This window comes from Salmo salar, chromosome ssa21 (genome assembly GCF_905237065.1).
Source record: "Salmo salar chromosome ssa21, Ssal_v3.1, whole genome shotgun sequence".
Classification (NCBI taxonomy): domain Eukaryota; kingdom Metazoa; phylum Chordata; class Actinopteri; order Salmoniformes; family Salmonidae; genus Salmo; species Salmo salar.
In genome coordinates, this window is record NC_059462.1 from 11173420 (window position 1) to 11191529 (window position 18110).

Sequence of the window (18110 nt, forward strand, 5' to 3'; positions counted from 1 at the left end):
TTGATATTAATAGGCCTGTATTTTTCACCTTTAACAGATATCTTGCTCGTCTGGATGTACTCTTCTAGCTCTCTTCTGACCAATTAGTCTGTATAATGGAAGTACACACACACACACACACACACACACACACACACACACACACACAGCAGTCTAGGGTGGTTGTGTGAAACGTACAGATGCTCATTCTGTTTTTGTTTGATATTAAAAGGCACACTCAGCGATATGACGTAGATGCAGAAAGTAAACAGCATAGTGGGTCAATTTCCGCAACAACTAAGAGCCTTGAAATACGAGGCTCAATTTAACCACTGTTTTGGTGTCCTGGCTACCACGCTCTAACAGCGTGATGTGATTGACACCTTGCACATGTGGAAATACTGTGTGAGAGCGAAGTCTTGCATCTCGCTCATCTCCAAATCTGCGATGCTGCTCGAGGCAACATCCTTCGCCGAGTCTACCTTTAATAGGCCTGTATTCTTTACATGTTCACTACGAACTATGGCACTTAAGATGCACCTACTGTAATGACATCTGCCTGTATGGAACATTTTATCTGTGATGCTAATAAATAGGAGAAAGACCCAGCCAAGAATCTGTTTGGAAAGAGGTTTGTTGTGCACACATTTATGAACACTGGCAATCTCACCTTTGCTAGAGTAGCTATCAGGAAGGTTAGCAGCCGCCACCATATAAACACACACACACACACACACATTGTGCAGTCCAAGGCAGGGGTAAAGGTTTGGTGAGTCTAGCATATAAGGTCTGGGAGGAGTTGCGAATGGCCATTGAAATGCATTGAATTTCATGCATATATTGCTATGGTTTAAAAAAGTTAAAATGGTGTCAAATAGATTCTCAGGTAATCTAGTCTGAAGCTACCCAAAGGTGTTCGATGGGGTTGAGGTCAGGGCTCTGTGCAGGCCAGTCAAGTTCTTCCACACCAATCTCAACAAACCATTTCTGTATAGACCTGGCTTTGTGCACAGGGGCATTGTCATGCTGAAACAAGAAAATGCCCCAAACTGTTGCCACAAAGTTGGAAGCACATAATCGTCTAGAATATTGTTGTATGCTGTAGCATTAGATTTCGCTTCACTGGAACTAAGGGGCCGAGTATGAACCATGAAAAACTGCCCCAGACCATTATTCCTCCACCAAACTTTACAGTTGGCACTATGCATTGGGCAGATTGCATTCTCCTGGCAGCCGCCAAACTCAGATATGTCTGTCGGACTGCCAGATGGTGAAGTGTGACTCATCACTCCAGAGAACGGGTTTCCACTGCTCCAGAGCCCAATGTCGGCTTGCTTTACACCACTCCAGTGGACACTAGGAATTGCGCATGGTGATCTTAGACTTGTGTGCGGCCATGGAAACATATTTCATGAAGCTCCCGACGAAGAGTTATTGTGCTGACGTTGCTTCCATGGACAGTTTGGAACTCGGTAGTGAGTGTTGCAACTGAGGACAGATTTTTACGTGCTACGCGCTTCAGTACTTGGCAGCCCTGTTCTGTGAGCTTGTGTGGCCTACCACTTCACGGCTGAGCCGTTGTTGCTCCTAGACGTTTCCACACAGTAACAGCACTTACAGTTGACTGGGCAGCTCTAGTAGGGCTGACATTTGACAAACTGACTTGTTAAGGTGGCATCCTATGACAGTGTACGTTGAAAGTCACTGAGCTCATCGGTAAGGCCCTTCTACTGCCAATGTCTATGGAGATTGCATGGCTGTGTGCTCGATTTTATACATCTGTCTGCCATGGGTGTGGCTGAAATAGCAGAATCCACTCATTTGAAGGGGTATCCACATACTTTTGTATATATAGCGCATTTCATTTTAACATGCTCATATTATTGTATAACCCCTGAAAATGTCATGTTGTCATTCCTAAATCTTGCGATATGAGTTTGTTTGTTAATCTGAGTCCAACTGTGTGATTTTGGTGCCATTTTTGGAAAAAGGCTTTGCCATTGACTTATCTCCTGTGACCTTTTGACCCAGAATAAGAACACACAAATTGTAATATCTCATCAATGGTAAGGCCTACTGACATGAAGCAAAGTGCATTATGCTTCTTACAGTACGTTGTATCATTTGGTATGTTCAGCTCTAAAAGTTGTTTATTTGACCCCCCTAACACCATACCTTAAGGAAAGGAAGTTCTATTCCAAACAAGCAATCCTGGTGCATTTAGAGGAACTCATTGACTGTCACCAAGAATAGAAGTTTAGGCCTCATTTCATAACACCCTCACAACACTTGTCCTGTGACAAAACGACATAGCAGTTAGATGGCTAAAGTGAGCAAGTGCAGTGGCATATATTTAATTTGTTTAATGAAGGAAATATTTTCAACTGCTTCATGAGTAAATAGCCAGCTAACATTAGCTAACTCGCTAGCTAGTTTTTACAGGGGTTAATGTTAGCTAGATATAAAAATCCCACAAAACCAATATAAGTTATGTAGGTTGCTACCTCTGTAACTGGTAACGTAACTAGCTAACGTTAGCCAGTAAAATAATCGCTCACCTCACTGAATATGTCGTGCAGGTATCGAAACGGCGGTTTGGTGAGCAGTTTTTCAGTAAGCGGCGGTTTCTTTATCACTTTCCCCAAAGTGTCTTGGGTCTTTTTGGCCACTGACGCGTTCATAGCAGCTGTTGGAATGATAATTTCCCCAAAGCTATTGATAAAAATAGGAAAAAAGACTGTTTTTCTACCAGCTCTCCTGTCGCTATGTCAATAGCGTCCAATCCCACAATGCATTATTCATCTGAAATGCGCCTGCGCCAAATGTTCACGGTTGTCAAGCACCGTTGGCTGAGTATAGCAACAACTAACAATGCAGTAAAATAACTTGACCAAAACAATGCAAATGTCATGGAAACGCGTGGGGAAATATGCTGTGGGCGAAAGATCCTGAATCTCCTCATTGCCCCAGAGCAAAATTGGACTACATTTAGGCTATTTGTATATGTGTATTTCACAATGTTGAGGTACAAATTGGAGTATAATGCTTTTATGGATGTCAACCCCAATAACCTGTATGTTCCTGTAATCTTCACCCATCAACTGCATTACAGTTAAAAACGACTTCAATTGACTAAGTACAGCACACACAATCACACAGTAACTTTTTCACTAAACCTAATCAGTGTTTCATCTAGAAATACCTTTCATATAAAGTAATTGCCTTTCAAAATGCAATGCTCACAATACTTTTCATATGATTCTCTTATTTGTTTAAATACACTTTTTTTACCAGGTAAGCTGACTGAGAACACATTCTCATTTACAGCAACAACCTGGGGAATAGTTTCAGGGGAGAGGATGGATGAGCCAATTATAAGATAGGGATGATTAGATGGCCAGCTTGGGAATTTAGCCAGGACACCAGGGTAAACACCTCTACTCTTACAATAAGTGCAATGGGATCTTTAAAGACCTCAGAGAGTCAGGACACCCATTGAACACCCCATCTGAAAAACAGCACCCTACACAGTGAAGTGTCCCCAATCATTGCCCTGGGGAATTGGGATCTTTTTCAGACCAGAGGAAAGAGTGCCTCCTACTGGCCTTCCAACACCACTTCCAGCAGCATCTGGTCTCCCATCCAGGGACTGACCAGGACCAACCCTGCTTAGCTTCAGAAGCAAGCCAGCAGCAGGATGCAGGGTGGTATGCTGCTGGCTGTTTGACCATCACTTAATCCAACTGTGCTTAATGGTTAATCACTTAACCATTTGGTAAACCTATAGATTTTAAACTGGCTTGTCTACTATGGATTTTGTGTGTTTGTAAATTATAAACATCTATATCACTTGTATGATACATACATAATGGCTACTCAAAGTGGTGTGTGAACACTTGCAATTTCAACATGGAGCAGGATAGACAGCAAGGGAGAGGAAGAAATCCAAGAGCTCGTGGACAAGGGGCCCGTCGGAGAGGTGGGCATGGGCCCCGTCAAAGAGTTCAAAGAGGTGGGCATGGGCACCATCAAAGAGGTGGACATCAGAGAGAGGGAGGCAGACGGCAGGGAACTGTTGTGTCTAATGAAGTCTGGGCCATCGTCGTTGACCATGTGGTAAGCAGAGACCTTAGCATGGCAGAGGCTGCCAGATTAGTTCACCCCAATCTGAAAATCATGACAACATTTCTGCAAGAAAACCAGTAAGTCTGCAGGATATGCACTATGCTTTACCATTACATTTACAGTAAATTACATTTTGTAGTGCATGTAAATTCTTTTTACAATTTTTACAGTATTCTTACAGTATGATCTATTGACAGTATACTCTGTTCTACCCTCAGAATTGACTGAAGACCCCATGGTGGTGACCTTGGCCATGTGCTGACCAACCAGCAGGAGTGCAAAGTGGTGGAAATGGTGAGGGCCAGGAATGACATACGGCTGTCCGAAATAAAGCAGGCCATTGAGGAGAACGATGACACCTCGCCAATCAGCTTAACAACGATTGCCCGCTTTTTGAATAGGCACCAGGTATCTATGAAACACATTTACCTGGTGCCTTTTGAGAGAAATAACGACCGGATGAAACAACTGCGGGCTGAGTATGTTCAGGTACAGCACTATATACTGTATTTCTGTTACTATTTGATGCACATGCTACTTCACAATATCATATTGGAACTATACTGCAAAAATAACTAACCCAAATATATTTTTAGAGGGTGACAGTGCTTGATGCTGCTGTGAACCATCACAAATATATCTTTGTTGATGAAGCGGGCTTCAACCTGGCCAAAACTCTGCAACTGCGGGCGGAACCTCATTTTCCAACGGCGACTGTCCAAGTGCCTGGACAATGTGGGGGAAACATCTCCATGTGCTTAGCTATCTCTGAAGATGGTGTGGTAGGACAGAGGCCATTACTTGGATCCTACAGCGCTGTACACCTCATTGTGTTTCTCAATGAAATTGAGCAGGCCTGTCAAGGTGAAGGGTTCCCTATGTCATTGTGTGGGACAATGTCAGGTTCCACCATGCAGAGGTGGTTCAGGCATGGTTTTGAGCCCATCCCCGATTCGTGACCCTATACCAGACACCATACTCTCCTTTCCTCAACCATATTGAGGAATTTTTTACAACATGGCGGTGGAAGGGGTATGATAGCCATCCCCATGAGCGTGCCACCCTCCTTCGGGCCATGGATGAGGCCCGTGACAACATCAATGCAGACCAATGTCAAGCTTTGATTCGCCATGCCAAAAGCTTTTTCCCGATTTTTTTTCTCCAAATGATCAAAACATGCTTGATGCAAATGAATGCGTGTTAAACGTTATGTTTTATTTTCATTAATTTCATTTGTTTCATTTAATTTCTGACATTTGATTACAAACAGTACACCTATGTTTTTATTGTTGCATGAATGATTGTAGAGGATGTCTTCACTGATCACATCTTTGATTACACATTGGGTAGATATTATGGAATTTAGAGATTTTCTGTAAATTTTGTTGGGTTACGTAAGTCTATTGTCTAATGTGAAAACTGTGTAATCTACTGTAATTTACAGTACTGTAGCATTTTACTTTCAGCACTTTTAAGGGCAATTTGAAACACGTATCTTGCATTGTTTGCTCTTGGATTAATTGGTAGTTAAAACGACTAAATTGAAACGATCCCATTATGTTGTGTTTTGGTGATTAAACCAATGTTCTCATTACATTTCACAAGAAACATATATATTTGAATCAATGGTTGTGTGGTGAGAGATGTTAACAATCCAAATGAGTGCACAATGACAGGTTTTGAAGACTGGCTGCATTACAAATGTGACCAGTTTGGAGTTTTCCACTAAGAGTTGTGAAAATGTACCACATACGAGTTTCTGTAAGACACATTTTCAGGATTCTGTTTGAGACACTCAAGGTGTGGGTTGATGGTCACTAGACTTGAAGCTGAATGTTATGGATTATTCTCATATCTGTGGATAGTAATTGACGCCAGACAGAAGGTTCAAGGACCGAGGACACACTGATTATTCACTGTTGTATTTTAGTGATGACATTCTGTGGACACGTGTGATTCTGTAGCAGCTGACAAAGTCACTGACTTTTGTTTTGACGTCCTACGAGCCTCTTGGTCTGGTGTTTACAGAACTTTTGGTGCCGTCTGATTCGAATAAAGGGGCCTGTCTCCAAGAAGCCAGTTAGACATTTTATCTTCTTCTGTGCTGGGTTGTGTATCCCTGTTGCAAATTGTAATAAATTGGATAGATTTTTGATTGACTTTAGCAACAACTTATCTCCTTTTGTGAATTTCCTATTACAGTGTATTTGTGTGGTACATTTCATTTGCTTTGTTTTGTGTAATGCCAATCCCATACCTGTTTGGTAAGTTCTGTTGTCTATAAAAAGACCTGAAAATCAAAACCAAGTTACTGTCAGCTTGGACGAAGGCTCCAGACACTCCTCATACGCCTGTGCAATAGGTAAGATATTTATATTATTGAAAAACATTTCTCAGTTGAAACCTGTACTATTATTATGTTCACTTGATGCAGCATTTGAATAATCTGGGTAGCGTATACGCCTATCGGTGTCAACAGCCAGTAATGTTAAAACCTTCATATTTTCCCCTGGCTATTTGGCCAAAGAAGAAGCAGATTGACAACCAAATAAATGGTTTGAAGTTGTGAATAAATTAACATTATCTACGCTAACTCTAAAATACAGTATACCAGTACAGGATTTTGTTTTAGCATTTAAAAACACTCTAGTCTAATATACCCGTGTCATTATCAGGAAAAGGAATACTTTAAGGAAATGGGACATTTAAACAAGTTTGGCCTGTTTCAGTAGGCATATACAGTAGTACTATTCATTAGGCAATTGAGTAGAAATAGCAAAAAAAGGCCAAGTTTTTTTGACAGGGTCCCTTTTTAATGACACTTCACGTTTATATGGTCAAGAGTGATAGACAATATGCACAGGTATTAGATTGTTATGTGCCCATTCACTGTGCCATTTAGGCTTTAAGTATTCTAGCACAAAGATCATTGATATACCGGTCAATCCTGTTCAGACCTGCAATGTCTTCATTCATTGCTCCATTGTCAGATCCAAAATCAGGATCCTTGGCATGCAGAAATTATTTTGAAGTCTAAGCATCAAGGTGTGTGAGCGAATTCCGAGACAGATAGTCTAACATAGTTGAGTATGATCTTCACCACCCTATCATAAGGAAGGTTTACTCTCATTGTGACTGATTGGTAAAATAAATGTAAACTGGCCAGTGCACCTGAGATTTGGTGCGAGGTTCTGAGATTATTGAGAAGTTGGCTTTTGCATAGGGCATTGTGGTTGAGAATCTGACCAACCACTTTTGGTCAGGATTTTGATGAGATTTTCTTTTGCATAGGGTCCCATGTAAAAAAAATGTTTAACAGTTAGACTTGACTGCCTCCTCCTCCCTCTCTCTCCCCACTCTCTCTCTCTCTCAGAACTGGTGAACGCCATGTATCGGTGGTCTCTCTTTGCCTTGCTCTTTGTCACCTGCATGGAAGTGTCCATACAGAAGAAAACAAAGCAAGGCCCTCAAACTCTCTCAAGAGGTAAGACTTAACATATCTAATCTCCATTGGACTTTATTACTAAAAACAGTTCCTCATCCCCATTTCATGAATTCAATCTGGTCATTTGTAGCTCAGTTGGGTTCCATTCCCGTTACCAACCATACGTAAAATGTATGCACGCATGACAGTAAGTCGCGTTTAGATAAAAGCATCTGCTAAATGGCTTATATATTATATTATATATATTTTTTCTTTTGCCTCAGGATGGGGCGATGACATTACTTGGGTCCAGACCTATGACGAAGCCCTGATGACAATGACAGAAAGGTAAAACAAGACAAGATATTAGACAAAATACACAATAAATGTTTTGGTTAGTGGCGTACATTTGAAAATTAGAATCTTTCAAATGTCTGAGTGAAACATTTTATTATAGCTACACTATATATACAAAAGTATGTGGACAACCCTTCAAATTAGTGGATTCAGCTATTTCAGCCACACCCGTTGCTGACAGGTGTAAACAATTAATCAATCAAATGTATTTATAAAGCCCTTTTTTCATCAGCCAATGTCAGAAAAGGCTAAACAGAAACCCAGCCTAAAACCCCAAACAGCAAGCAATGCAGATTTAGAAGCACGGTGGCTAGGAAAAACTCCCTAGAAAGGCAGGAACCTAGGAAGAAACCTAGAGAGGAACCACGCTCTGAGGGGTTGCCGGTCCTCTACTGGCTGTGCCGGGTGGAGATTATAACAGTACATGGCCAAGATGTTCAAACGTTCATAGATGACCAGCAAGGTCAAATAATAATAATCACAGTGGTTGTAGAGGTCAGCACCTCAGGAGTAAATGTCAGTTGGCTTTTCATAGCCGATCATTCAGAGTTAGAGACAGCAGGAGAGAGAGAGTCGAAAGCAGCAGGTCCGGGACAGGTAGCACGTCCGGTGAACAGGTCAGGGTTCCATAGCCGCAGGCAGAACAATTGAAACTGGAGCAGCAGCAATACCAGGTGGACTGGGGACAGCAAGGTGTCATCAGGCCAGGTAGTCCTGAGGCATTAGCCTATGGCTCAGGTCCTCCGAGAGAAGAGAAAGAGAGAGAGAAAGAGAGAGAATTAGAGGGAGCATACTTAAATTCAAACAGGACATAGGATAAGATAGGATAAATACTCCAGATATAACAGACTGACCCTAGCCCCCAGACACATAAACTATTGCAGCATAATTACTGGCGGCGGAGACAGGAGGGGTTGGGAGACCCTGACCCTGAGAACCAAGCAGGATATAACCCCACCCACTTTGCCAACGCACAGCCCCCACACCACTAGAAGGATATTTTCAACCACCAACTTAATATCCTGAGACAAGGCTGAGTATAGCCCACGAAGATCTCCCCACAGCACAAACCCGAGGGGGGCGCCAACCCGGACAGGAAGATCACGTCAGTGACTCAACCCACTTAAGTGATGCACCCCTCTTAGGGACGGCATGGAAGAGCACCAGTAAGCCAGTGACTCAGCCCCCGTAATAGGGTTAGAGGCAGAGAACCCCAGTGGAGAGAGGGGAACCGGCCAGGCAGCGACAGCAAGGGTGGTTTGTTGCTCCAGTGCCTTTCCGTTCACCTTCACACTCCTGGGCCAGACTACACTCAACCATAGGACCTACAGTGCCTTGCAAAAGTATTCATCCCCCTTGGAGTTTTTCCAATTTTGTTGCATTACAACCTGTAATTTAAATAGATTTTTATTTGTATTTCATGTAATGGACATACACACAATAGTCTAAATTGGTGAAGTGAAATGAAAGTTTCAAAAAATAATACAAACATTTAAAAGGAAAAGTGGTGCGTTTATATATATTCACCCTTTTTGCAATGAAGCCCCTAAATAAGATCTGGTGCAACCAATTACCTTCAGAAGTCACATAATTAGTTAAATAAAGTCCACCTATGTGCAATCTTTGTCACATGATCTGTCACATGATCTCAGTATATATACACCTGTTCTGAAACATCATCAAGCAAGCAATCCCTAAGCCTTCCCTGTAGCTCAGTTGGTAGAGCATGGTGTTTGCAACGCATGGTGTTTGCAACGCCAGGGTTGTGGGTTCGATTCCCACGGGGGGCCAGTCCAGGGAGAAAAAAAAATGTATGAAATGAAATGTATGCATTCACTACTGTAAGTCACTCTGGATAAGAGCGTCTGCTAAATGACTAAAATGTAAAATGTAAGTAGCACCAAGGAGCTCTCCAAACAGGTCAGGGACAAAGCTGTGGAGAAGTACAGATCAGGGTTGGGTTACAAAAAAATATCAGAGACTTTGAACATCCCACGGAGCCCCATTAAATACATTATTGAAAGAATATGGCACCACAACAAACCTGCCAAGAGAGGACCACCCACCAAAACTCACAGGCAAGGAGGGCATTAATCAGAGAAGCAACAAAGAGACCAAGATAACCCTGAAGGAGCTGAAAAGCTCCACAGCAGAGATTGGAGTATCTGTCCATAGGACAACTTTAAGCTGTATACTCTGCTTGGCTTTACGGGAAGAATGTCCAGAAAATAGCCATGGGGAAGGCCCTTTCCTGTTTCAACATGACAATGACCCGGTGCACAAAGTGAGGTCCATACAGAAATGGTTTGTTGAGATCTGTGTGGAAGAACTTGACTGGCCTGCACAGAGCCCTGACCTCAACCCCATCGAACACCTTTGCGATAAATTGGAACCTCGACTGCAAGCAAGGCCTAATCAGGAGAGAGAGAGTCGAAAGCAGCAGTGCCTGACCTCACAAATGCTCTTGTGGCTGAATGGAAGCAAGTCCCCACAGCAAAGTACCATCATCTAGTGGAAAGCCTTCCTAGAAGAGTGGAGGCTGTTATAGCAGCAAAGGGCTGTTATAGCAGCAAACTTCATATTTTGGAATAAGATGTTCGACAAGCAGGTGTCCACATACTTTTGGTCATATAGTGTATCTGCTTATGTCATAGTCCTATCCTCACAATGATTATGTCACTATGCCCCATTAATTCAATGTCCCCAAAGAAACTAATCAAATTGAAACTAAAATCCACATATTTGGCACCCTGTTCCCTACATAGTGCACTACTTTTGACCAGAGTCCTATCAAATGTAGTACACTGAATAGGGACTAGAATGCCATTTGGTACTGGCACAACCTATGTGCTCTCATATATCCTTAATGACACTCAGGCCTTGGGTTTGGTATATTCCCAGAGACATTCTTTGCTTCTCTGTAAGCACATCCACCCACTACCTATTCTGCAGTGGAATATGTTCATCTTTTGACTGTGTCCTCGTGTTCCAACAGTAAGAAGCCTCTGATGGTCATTCATCACATGGAGGATTGTCCTCATAGTCAAGGTGATACTGCTGTACTTTTATACTCACACATTCTTCATCTAACCACAGTGCCCCCAACCAAGGTCTTTGTTGCCTTACAATTCAAGTCATTCTGGTCTCTTTGTATCAACATTTAATTATATTCTAGACATGATCATTTGTAAGGGCTTGAATGACAAAGGAATTGCAATATATATACAAATTCCCCTTTATGAGGATAAAGTGTCGAAATTGAAGGTGGGGTTCTCACTAACTGTCATTCTGTCACGGTTCTTTGACAGCTCTAAAGAAGGCATTTGCTGCTGATAAAGCCGTACAGGAACTTGCCCAAGAGGATTTTGTCATGCTCAATTTGATAGTAATTATCTTTTTAACGCTTTTTCAACATGTACTCATTGGAAGCAATGCAATTATATGGTTATAACCATGTTCCAATCACAGATAAAACATTGAATCATGCATTTAATTATTTCCTTACCTGTAGATACATGTTAGATATTAAATGTTACGGTGAGATGATAGATGTTGATTATTATAAATGTATATTTTTATGTAATTTTGATATATTTTTCAGCATGAGACTTCAGACCCCAATCTGGCACCAGATGGCCACTACGTTCCGAGAATTCTCTTTGTTGGTGGGTCTCTCTTCTTCTACCATGTCATCTGAGGACATCTCTCAATTAGGAAATAAATCCCCATTCATTCTAAATCCCCAGTACATCCCTCTGTCTAATGCTTGCCGTGAGATACTTGATGTAACTGCATTCTGTGCCTCATATAACTTTACTTTTAATTAGTAGCCATTAACCTAATAACAATCCGACAACATACATTTTTGATTAAGGGATCAATCTAATGTATGAGTCGCCATAGTGTTAGAAATTGAATAGTATGAATAAAGCATTACAATCTAGTTATTCATGCACCCATAATGATGTGTTCTGGTTGAAAGGAAAATGTGGCTGCAGACATTCTCTAACACCCAACCCTGTCTGGAATGTATAACTTCTGCTTTGAAGCTTTGGCATAGTGCTCCTCCAAATTTGATAACTGTCTCTGCAACCCCCATCCCCTTACCCCCCCCCCTCTCTCTCTCTCTCTCTCTCTCTCTCTCACACACACTCACACACCTTTTTTTCTACAGATCCATCCATGACTGTGCGTGCTGAGCTTGTTGGGAAGTACAGTAACCACATGTTCACCTACAAGCCGAGCGACATCCCGCACTGTGAGTGTACCTCTTCTTCTGTTCATCCCTAATGAGGTCCTATGAGATTCAGTTATCCTCCTGTTACGTGCTTAACACACACACCCACATCCCCCAACTTTTTTTCCATTAACACAAACTGAACTTACTTATTAATTAGGTTCTAGTCTTGCAACCACAAAATAATGAGAATGCTTCAAGGATAGTTCTTAGCTGGAGAAAAGGTGGGCGGGTGAGGGGGTGGGTGAATACTTTATGAATGTTTTACTGGAAGAGTGTGTCGAAGTTTTCTGACAAAATTGCTGAAGAAGTAGGAAAGAGTGTGATAAGGGCAAATCCAGGCGTCAGTTGCTCAAATTAAAATCTGGAATTTGAAATCATGATTATTATTAGTCAAGAAATTAAGAAAATTATTACTGTAATTGCTGGAAGTTTAAAATAATGAATTGTTTGGTCTATCTAGACTACTAACAGAATTTGTAAAGCAAGGTTGGGGTCGGGGCCATTTCAATTCAGTCAATTCTTGAATTGCATTCCCATTCTCTTCATGACTTGAAATGGAATTGACCCCTTCCCTGGTGAATAGATTTTTGCTCAATCTTCTTGTCTATTGTGCCCCTTTCTCCACAGTGGCCAAGAACATGAAGAAAGCCAAGCGTCTACTGCACACTGAGCTGTAACCTCACAGCCTTTTCAACAATGTACCCATAATCTACTGGGCTCCTCGCTGTTCCAGAGGGGTTCACTGAGTCTTGGACATTCTTATGTTTACACAGAATACAATAGATAAAGCAATAAAGATGAATGACAGTGTGTACCGAATTGTATTGATCTTCATTGACTTCAAATGCTAAAACAAGAAAAAAAAAAGTATTTAACTAAGTTATATGGACATTCTCTGTGAGGGCTGTTGACATGACTTTGCTATACATTTTTGCAGACTGTAAGAGGATACAAAAATATTTGTTTTAAATATCAGAATATCATATCTGCTCAGTGCTTAATACATTTATAATGAAGGCATGTATACAAAAAAACACTGTACACCCTATTCTTAGTATCTAAGAACCCCTGCACATAGCCCTGCAAACATGGAGTTTGTTAGGTAACACCAAAGAAACTCTAAGTCAGGGTTTCTCAAAGTGGGGTCCATCTGCGGCTAGATCTTAAAATATATATGGGAGAAACTCCCCAAATATAGGTGTGCCAAGCTTGTAGCGTAATACCACAAAAGACTAGAGGCTGTAATCACTGCCAAAGGGTCTGAATACCTATGTAAATTTACTATTTCAGTTGTTTTTTTTTATATAAATTTGCAAACATTTCTAAAAACTTGTTTTTGCTTTGTCATTATGGGGTATGTTGGGTGTGGATTGATGATGAAAATGTTTTATTTAATCAATTTTAGAATAAAGCTGTAACGTAACAAAATGTGAAAAAAGTCAAGGGGTCTGAAACAAACTCTTCTGAAACTCGACAGTCAATACTTGTTCTGAGAAATGAAGGCTATTCCATGCAAGAAATTGCCAAGAAGCTGAAGATCTCATACAACGCTGTATACTACTCCCTTCACAGAACAGCGCAAACTGGCTCTAACCAGAATAGAAAGAGGAGTGGGAGGCTCCGGTGCACAACTGAGCAAGAGGACAAGTACATTAGAGTGTCTAGTTTGAGAAACAGATGCCTCACAAGTCCTCAACTGGCAGCTTCATTAAATAGTACCCGCAAAACGCCAGACTCAACATCAACAGTGAAGAGGCGACTCCGGGATGCTGGCCTTCTAGGAAGAGTTGCAAAGGAAAAGCCATATCTCAGACTGGCCAATAAAAAGAAAAGATTAAGATGGGCAAAATAATACAGACACTGGACAGAGGAACTCTGCATACAAGGCCAGCATCCCGGAGTCGCCTCTTCACTGTTGACATTGAGACTGGTGTTTTGCGGGTACTATTTAATGAAGCTGCCAGTTGAAGACTTGAGGATTTCAGATGAATTTGATGTTATTTTAATGGACAAAAAATTTGCTGTTCTATCAAAAACAAGGACATTTGTAAGTGACCCCAAACTTTTGAATGGTAGTGTATACAGTACCAGTCCAAAGTTTGGACACACCTACTCATTCCCCAATTTTACTTTATTTTTTACTATTTTCTACATTGTAGAATAATAGAGAAGATATAAAAAATTATGAAATAACACAAATGGCATCATGTAGTAACCAGAAAAGTGTTAAACAAATCCAAATATATTTTCTGTTTGAGATTATTCAAAGTAGCAACCTTTGCACACTTCAAAGTTCTGGTGTCTTTACTATTATTCTACAATGTAGAAAAAAATTATAATAATAAAGAAATACCCTTGAATGAATAGGTGTGTCAAAACATTTGACTGGTACTGTGTATATATACTGCTCAAAAAAATAAAGGGAACACTTAAACAACACATCCTAGATCTGAATGAAAGAAATAATGTTATTAAATACTTTTTTATTTACATAGTTGAATGTGCTGACAACAAAAATCACACAAAAATAATCAATGGAAATCCAGTTGATCAACCCATGGAGGTCTGGATTTGGAGTCACACTCAAAATTAAAGTGGAAAACCACACTACAGGCTGATCCAACTTTGATGTAATGTCCTTAAAACAAGTCAAAATGAGGCTCAGTAGTGTGTGTGGCCTCCACGTGCCTGTATGACCTCCCTACAACGCCTGGGCATGCTCCTGATGAGGTGGCGGATGGTCTCCTGAGGGATCTCCTCCCAGACCTGGACTAAAGCATCCGCCAACTCCTGGACAGTCTGTGGTGCAACGTGGCGTTGGTGGATGGAGCGAGACATGATGTCCCAGATGTGCTCAATTGGATTCAGGTCTGGGGAACGGGCGGGCCAGTCCATAGCATCAATGTCTTCCTCTTGCAGGAACTGCTGACACACTCCAGCCACATGAGGTCTAGCATTGTCTTGCATTAGGAGGAACCCAGGGCCAACCGCACCAGCATATGGTCTCACAAGGGGTCTGAGGGTCTCATCTCGGTACCTAATGGCAGTTAGGCTACCTCTGGCGAGCACATGGAGGGCTGTGCGGCCCCCCAAAGAAATGCCACCCCACACCATGACTGACCCACCACCAAACCGGTCATGCTGGAGGATGTTGCAGGCAGCAGAACGTTCTCCACGGCGTCTCCAGACTGTCACGTCTGTCACGTGCTCAGTGTGAACCTGCTTTCATCTGTGAAGAGCATAGGGCGCCAGTGGCGAATTTGCCAATCTTGGTGTTCTCTGGCAAATGCCAAACGTCCTGCACGGTGTTGGGCTGTAAGCACAACCCCCACCTGTGGACTTCGGGCCCTCATACCACCCTCATGGAGTCTGTTTATGACCGTTTGAGCAGACACATGCACATTTGTGGCCTGCTGGAGGTCATTTTGCAGGGCTCTGGCAGTGCTTCTCCTGCTCCTCCTTGCACAAAGGTGGAGGTAGCGGCCCTGCTGCTGGGTTGTTGCCCTCCTACGGCCTCCTCCACGTCTCCTGATGTACTGGCCTGTCTCCTGGTAGCGCCTCCATGCTCTGGACACTACGCTGACAGACACAGCAAACCTTCTGCCACAGCTCGCATTGATGTGCCATCCTGGATGAGCTGCACTACCTGAGCCACTTGTGTGGGTTGTAGACTCCGTCTCATGCTACCACTAGAGTGAAAGCACCACCAGCATGCAAATGTGACCAAAACATCAGCCAGGAAGCATAGGAACTGAGAAGTGGTCTGTGGTCACCACCTGCAGAACCACTCCTTTATTGGGGGTGTCTTGCTAATTGCCTATAATTTCCACCTGTTGTCTATTCCATTTGCACAACAGCATGTGAAAGCTATTGTCAATCAGTGTTGCTTCCTAAGTGGACACTTTGATATCACAGAAGTGTGATTGACTTGGAGTTACATTGTGTTGTTTAAGTGTTCCCTTTATTTTTTTGAGCAGTGTATATAAATATATATATATATATATATATATACAGTGAGGGAAAAAAGTATTTGATCCCCTGCTGATTTTGTACGTTTGCCCACTGACAAAGAAATGATCAGTCTATAATTTTAATGGTAGGTTTATTTGAACAGTGAGAGACAGAATAACAACAAAAAAATCCAGAAAAACGCACGTCAAAAATTTTATAAAAAATGATTTTTAATGAGGCAAATAAGTATTTTACCCCTCTCGATCAGAAAGATTTCTGGCTCCCAGGTGTCTTTTATACAGGTAACGAGCTGAGATTAAAGGGAGTGCTCCTAATCTCAGCTTGTTACCTGTATAAAAGACACCTGTCCACAGAAGCAATCAATCAATCAGATTCCAAACTCTCCACCATGGCCAAGACCAAAGAGCTCTCCAAGGATGTCAGGGACAAGATTGTAGACCTACACAAGGCTGGAATGGGCTACAAGACCATCGCCAAGCAGCTTGGTGAGAAGGTGACAACAGTTGGTGCGATTATTCGCAAATGGAAGAAACACAAAGAACTGTCAATCTCTCGTGGCCTGGGGCTCCATGCAAGATCTCACCTCGTGGAGTTGCAATGATCATGAGAATGGTGAGGAATCAGCCCAGAACTACACAGGAGGATCTTGCCAATGATCTCAAGGCAGCTGGGACCATAGTCACCAAGAAAACAATTGGTAACACACTACGCCGTGAAGGACTGAAATCCTGCAGCGCCCGCAAGGTTCCCCTGCTCAAGAAAGGACATATACATGCCCGTCTAAAGTTTGCCAATGAACATCTGAATGATTCAGAGGACAACTGGGTGAAAGTGTTGTGGTCAGATGAGACCAAAATGGAGCTCTTTGGCATCAACTCAACTCGCCGTGTTTGGAGGAGGAATGCTGCCTATGATCCCAAGAACACCATCCCCACAGTCAAACATGGAGGTGGAAACATTATGCTTTGGGGGTGTTTTTCTGCTAAGAGGACAGGACAACTTCACCGCATCAAAGGGACGATGGACCGTGAAATCTTGGGTGAGAACCTTCTCTCAGCCAGGGCATTGAAAATGGGTCGTGGATGGGTATTCCAGCATGACAATGACACAAACCACACGGCCAAGGCAACAAAGGAGTGGCTCAAGAAGAAGCACATTAAGGTCCTGGAGTGGCCTAGCCAGTCTCCAGACCTTAATCCCATAGAAAATCTGTGGAGGGAGCTGTGGAGGGAGCAAACGTCAGCCTCGAAACCTTAATGACTTGGAGAAGATCTGCAAAGAGGAGTGGGACAAAATCCCTCCTGAGATGTATGCAAACCTGGTGGCCAACTACAAGAAATGTCTGACCTCTGTGATTGCCAACAAGGGTTTTGCCGCCAAGTACTAAGTCATGTTTTGCAGAGGGGTCAAATACTTATTTCCCTCATTAAAATGCAAATCATTTTTATAACATTTTTGACATGCGTTTTTCTGGATTTTTTTGTTGTTATTCTGTCTCTCACTGTTCAAATAAACCTACCATTAAAATTATAGACTGATCATTTCTTTGTCAGTGGGCAAACGTACAAAATCAGCAGGGGATCAAATACTTTTTTCCCTCAATTTATTTATATATATATATATATACATATTCTTATTACTTGTTAAACAAAATCTCTTTCCTCTGAGTAATTGTATTAGTATAAAATAATATCATTGTAAAAAAATGTTTTGCGTACAATATACACTACATGACCAAAAGTATGTGGACACCGGCTCGTTTAACATCTCATTCCAAAATCATGGCTTTAATATGGAGTTGATGCTCCCTTTGCTGCCATCACTGCCTCCACTCTTCTGGGAAGACTTTCCACTAGATGTTGGAACATTGCTGTGGGGACTTGCTTCCATTCAGACACAAGAACATTAGTGAGGTCGGGCACTGATTTTGGGCGATTGGCCTTGCTCGTAGTCGGCGTTCCAATTCATCCCAAAGGTGTTCGATGGGGTTGAGGTCAGGGCTCTGCGCAGGCC

At 42.1% G+C, this 18110-nt stretch overlaps 2 protein-coding genes across 3 annotated transcripts in view; one reads left to right on the forward strand and one right to left on the reverse strand.

Moving 5' to 3' along the window:
- Positions 1-2799, reverse strand: part of LOC106581863 (TNF receptor-associated factor 3 interacting protein 1) — a 41240-nt gene extending 38441 nt beyond the window's left edge. Inside the window, exon 1 of one of the 2 annotated variants that reach the window (XM_014164289.2) lies at positions 2538-2799. In XM_014164289.2, coding sequence (XP_014019764.1) covers positions 2538-2660 — 123 coding nt within the window. In that variant the 5' untranslated portion in view covers positions 2661-2799. The remainder of the gene's footprint in view (positions 1-2537) is intronic. The other variant, XM_014164288.2, reaches the window with a different exon arrangement.
- Positions 2800-6170: 3371 nt separating this feature from the next.
- LOC106581734 (anterior gradient protein 3) lies at positions 6171-12935 on the forward strand. The gene is made up of 8 exons (XM_014163978.2): positions 6171-6466; positions 7478-7588; positions 7813-7876; positions 10881-10933; positions 11194-11270; positions 11487-11550; positions 12060-12143; positions 12753-12935. The coding sequence occupies exons 2-8, from the start codon at positions 7492-7494 to the stop codon at positions 12800-12802; spliced, it is 489 nt and encodes a 162-aa protein (XP_014019453.1). The 5' UTR covers positions 6171-6466; positions 7478-7491; the 3' UTR covers positions 12803-12935.
- The last annotated feature ends 5175 nt before the right edge of the window (positions 12936-18110 follow it).